Raw genomic sequence first — 5,008 nt, 5'->3', positions numbered from 1 at the left:
TCCCGTAGCCCTGCAAATTTTTCCCTTTCAAGTACTTATCCAGTTCCCTTTTGAAGGCCATGATTGAATCTGCCTCCACCACCCCCTCGGGCAGTGCATTCCAGATCACAATCACTCACTGTGTAAAAACGTTTTTCCTCATGTCACCTTTGGTTCTTTTGCCAATCACCTTAAATCTATGTCCTCCGGTTCTTGACCCTTCCGTCAATGGGAACAGTTTCTCTCTATCTACTCTGTCTAGACCCTTCATGATTTTGAATACCTCTATCAAATCTCCTCGCAACCTTCTCTATTCCAAGAACAACCCCAGCTTCTCCAGTCTATCCATGTAACTAAAGTCCCTCATCCCTGGAATCATTCTAGTAAATCTCTTCTGCACCCTCTAAGGCCCTCACACCTTTCCTAAAGTGCGGTGCCCAGAACTGGACACAATACTCCAGTTATGGCCGAACCAGTGTTTTATAAAGGTTCACCATGACTTCCATACTTTTGTACTCTATGCCTCTATTTATAAAGCCCAGGATCCCGTATGCTTTTTTAACCACTTTCTCAGCCTGCCCTGCCACCTTCAATGATTTGTGCACATATACCCCCAGATTTCTTTGTTCCTGTACCCCTTTTTAGAGTTGTGCCCTCCAGTGTATATTGCCTTTCCACGTTCTTCTTACTGAAATGTATGACTTTGCATTTTTCTGTGTTAAATTTCATCTGCCACTTGTCCGTCCGTGCCACCAGCCTGTCTATATCCTCTTGAAGTCTATCACTATCCTCCTCACTGTTTACTACCCTTCCAAGTTTTGTGTCATCTGCAAATTATGAAATTGTGCTCTGTACACCCAAGTCCAAGTCATTAATATATATCAAGAAAAGCAGTGGTCCTAGTACCGACCCCTGGGGAACATCACTGTACATCTCTCTCTAGTCCGAAAAACAACCGTTCGCTACTTCTCTCTGTTTCCTGACCCTTAGCCAATTCTGTATCCATGTTGCCACGGCCCCCTTAGTTCCATGGGCCGCAATCTTGATGATAAGCCTACCGTGCGGCACTTTATCAAACACCTTTTCAAAGTCCATATACACCATATTAACTGCATTGCTCTCATCTACCCTCTCTTACCTCATCAAAAAACTCTTATCGGGTTAGTTAAACACTATTTGCCTTTAACAAATCTGTGTTGGCTTTCCCTAATCAATCCACACTCATCCAAGTGATTGTTAATTCTGTCCCAGATTATCGTTTCTAAAAGTTTCCCCACTACTGAGGTAAAACTGACTGGCCTAGAGTTGCTGGGTTTATCCTTATACCCTTTTTTGAACAAGGATGTAACATTTGCAATTCTTCAGTCCTCTGACACCACCCCCGTATCTACGGGTGTTTGGAAGATTATGGCCAGTACCTCTGCAATTTCCGCCCTTACTTCCCTCAGCAACCTAGGATGCATCCCATCTGGACCGGGTGACTTATCTACCTTAAGTACAGCCAGCCTTTCTAATACCTCTATCAATTTTTAGCCCCTCCAGTATCTCAACTATATCTTCCTTTACTGAGACTGTGGCAGCATCTTCTTCCTTGGTAAAGACAGATGCAAAGTACTCATTTTGTATCTCGGCCATCCCCTCTGCCTCCATGAGTAGATCTCTAGTCAGCCCCACCCCTCCTCTTACTACCTGTTTACTGTTTACATGCCTGTAAAAGACTTTTGGATTCCCTTTTATGTTTGCCGCCAGTCTATTCTCATACTCTCTCTTTGCCCCTCTTATTTCCTTTTTCACTTCCCCTCTGAACTTTCTATATTCTGCCTGGTTCTCACTTGTGGTATCAACCTGACATCTGTCATGTGCCCCTTTTTTCTGTTTCATCTTACTCACTATCTCTTTTGTCATCCAGGGAGCTCTGGCTTTAGTTGCCCTACCTTTCTGCCTCGTGGGAATGTGCCTAGACTGTTCCCGAACCATCTCCTCTTTAAAGGTTGCCCACTGTTCAATTACAGTTTTGCCTGCCAATCTTTGATTCCATATACTCGGGCCAGATCTGTTCTCATCTCATTGAAATTGGCCCTCCTCCAGGTGAGTATTTTTACTTTAGTGGTCTGTGTCCTTTTCCATTGCTATTCTAAACCTTATGATACTATCGCTGCTCCCTAAATGCTACCCCATCTGACACTTGCTCCACTTGGCCCGCCTCTTTCCCTTGAACCAAATCCAGCAATGCCTCCTTCCTCATTGGGCTGAAACGTACTGGTTAAGAAAGTTATGCAGAACACATTTCAAAAATTGCTCCCCCTCTGTGCCCCTTATTATTGTTATCCCAGTCTATATTAGGATAGTTGAAGTCCCCAGTCATCTCTACTCTATAGCTTTTGCACCTCTCTGTAGTTTCCCTGCAAATTTGCTCCTCTATATCCTTCCCACTAGTTGGTGGCCAACAGAATACACCCAGTAGTGTAATGGCACCTTTTATTTCTTAACTCTAACCAAATAGATTCTGTCCTTGACCCCTCCAGGACATCCTCTCTCTTCAGTACTGCAATATTCTCCTTAATACTGCCACTTCCCCCATCTTTCTTTCCTTCCCTATCTTTCCTAAACACCTTGTATCCAGGAATATTTAGTACCCAATCCTGCTCTTTCTTGAGCCAGGTCTCCGTTATCGCCATGACATCGTATTCCCATGTGGCTATTTGCGTCTGCAGCACAACCAACCTTGTTTACCACACTTTGTGCATTTACACGCATGCACTGCAAACCAGTCTCAGACTTTCTTGTACTCTCTCTTAGTCTGATCCCACCTAATACTGTACTATTACTTGCTCTAGTGCTATCTTTCTCTCCCGATCCTTTGTGCCCCTTGTTTCTCCTTTCCAATGCTACATCCTGGTGCCTATCCCCCTGCCAAACTTCCCCCACCCCCCAGCACTAGCGAACCTCCCCGCGAGGGCATTGGTCCCAGCTCCGTTGAGGTGCAATCCGTCTGGCCTGTACAGGTCCCACTTTCCCCAGAACTGGTCCCAATGCCCCAGGAATCTAGAGTCCTCCCTCCTGAACCATCTCTCCAGACACGCATGCATCTGCTCTATCCTCCTATTTCTATTCTCGCTAGCGCGTGGCACCATCTGGAGATTACGACCTTTGAGGTCCTGCTTCATAATCTCTTTCCTAACTCCTTAAAATCTGCCTGCTGGACTTCATCCCTCTTTCTACCTACATCATTGGTACTGATATGGACCACAACCTCTGGCTGTTCCCTCTTTCCCCCCCAGAATGAGTATAGAATTATTGATGAGGAGCAGTGGGACCCGGGGGGGGACACAGAAATCGGGAAGACTTCCAGGCTTCTGGATTTTCATACAATTTGAATTAAACTTTTGCCCTCACTGCTTCCAAGTTGGTAATTCTGTTTATTCCACGTTTGTGTTGCATAATAGTACAGTCCCATTAAAGTTTATTGCCATCTTCGTGTTGTAATGATTGGCAAATAAAATTATTTTGCTGTGAAATTGCTCATGCACAAATTTTTCAAAACATTTAGTATACATAAAATGCAATTCCGTTGCCCTCCTCTTTGCTAAAGAAACAACTCAAAACAATTTTCTAATGGGAGGAAAAGTTGAACCTCTCCTCCCTCCCCAATTCATACCCTTACTATGACCCTGCTCATACACTCTTGAAGGCAATGTCTTTTAGGAAAATCAGTTGAAACACCCTGATGTCACTTGTTACAGTACCAGGAGGCAACAAGCAGCGATTTCCACGCACCACTGACGTATAATTTCTAATCACTTTACTATCATCGATCAGTAACGGTGCTGAAAACCAAGGAGCAGCAGTTACCACAAAAATGCCTGTGGTTACCAGGGACCACTGCGCCATTATCATTTGAACTCAAACCCGCCAAATCTTTGCACCAACCATTGGCCCAGAACTCTGTCAATCAAACACAAAACAGTCAGGTTGGTCATGAGATTAACAGCAGCAATGAGGTTGCTAGAAAATGGAATGAACATTTAGAACAGGCATGTGATTGGCCATTAAGATTGCCAGAAATATTAATATTTAAACTGGTCACATGATTGGGCAATAAACCAGCCTAAAAGTGGCTCACCCATTTGTTATTAATCTACTTGAGAAATGTGGTAGACAGTCATGACCATACATGACATAAACATTACTTTTGCGTTTTTAAAAACCCTGCAATAAACCACTTGGTTCACACGTTATTTCACTCCCTGGTTTTCTTGCCAGCATTCTTTGCTCCCTTCGTGAAGGTGTTGATTCCTTGCTGGGCTATGGGCCAGTCGTTTTCCAGTTCTTTGCCCATGTCGGTATTATTTGTTTGTGTGAATATTTACTCTGCTGGGGTTCCGCGGTGGGGGGGGGGGGGGGGGGGAAGGCGGGGTGTCACAATATAGCCCAGTGTTGATCGTCTCTGATGTCAGCCCCCGGTAACATTCTGGTGAATCTGCGCTGCATCACTTCCAAGGCCAATATATCCTTCCTGAGGTGCGGTGGCCAGAACTGAACTCAGTACTCCAGAGGGGTCTGACCAAGGCCCTGTACAGCTCAAGCACTTCCTCACTTTTATATTTCAGCTCTCGAGATAAAGGCCAACATTCCATTTTTGAGGACTTCCTGTACCTGAGCCACTCCCTGCCTCCAAAATCAGTAATGTTCATTTATGTGAAGTTACAGGGATACAATAAACTGGGAGACTCAAGTTTTTGCATGAGAAAATTTTGTCAGATTTTGCAGTTGCAGCTAGGATCACAATTCCAAATAATGAGGTGAAATGCTCTCTTTCTAACCCAGAATGCCTGCCCTGTTCCCTTAATATTGGGAACTAACAAAATGCAAAGGAGTAAAGGAAAACCATGAATTTCAGTTCCCTTTTAGTGTGAGCGGAACTGACTGCCTTCCAGTTAACTAAAGGAAGAGAAAGAAAGAACTTGCATTTATGTCACGCCTTTCAAAACCTCGAGACACCCTAAAGTGCTTCACAGCTACTGAAGTA

At 44.3% G+C, this 5,008-nt stretch overlaps 1 protein-coding gene across 1 annotated transcript in view; it reads right to left on the bottom strand.

Annotated features, from left to right (window-relative positions):
• The window catches only part of LOC137341905 (uncharacterized protein C3orf20-like), an 88,792-nt gene extending 84,474 nt beyond the window's left edge, over window positions 1-4,318 (bottom strand). Inside the window, exons 1-2 of the mRNA XM_068005411.1 lie at window positions 4,240-4,318; window positions 3,853-3,924 (exon numbers count right to left, since the gene is read on the bottom strand). Of these exons, the coding sequence (XP_067861512.1) occupies window positions 3,853-3,924; window positions 4,240-4,318 (151 nt within the window). The remainder of the gene's footprint in view (window positions 1-3,852; window positions 3,925-4,239) is intronic.
• Window positions 4,319-5,008: the final 690 nt, after the last annotated feature.

The sequence above is a fragment of the Heptranchias perlo genome, chromosome 24 (genome assembly GCF_035084215.1).
Source record: "Heptranchias perlo isolate sHepPer1 chromosome 24, sHepPer1.hap1, whole genome shotgun sequence".
NCBI classification, from domain to species: Eukaryota; Metazoa; Chordata; class Chondrichthyes; order Hexanchiformes; family Hexanchidae; genus Heptranchias; species Heptranchias perlo.
This window is presented reverse-complemented; position numbering and strand designations above follow the sequence as displayed.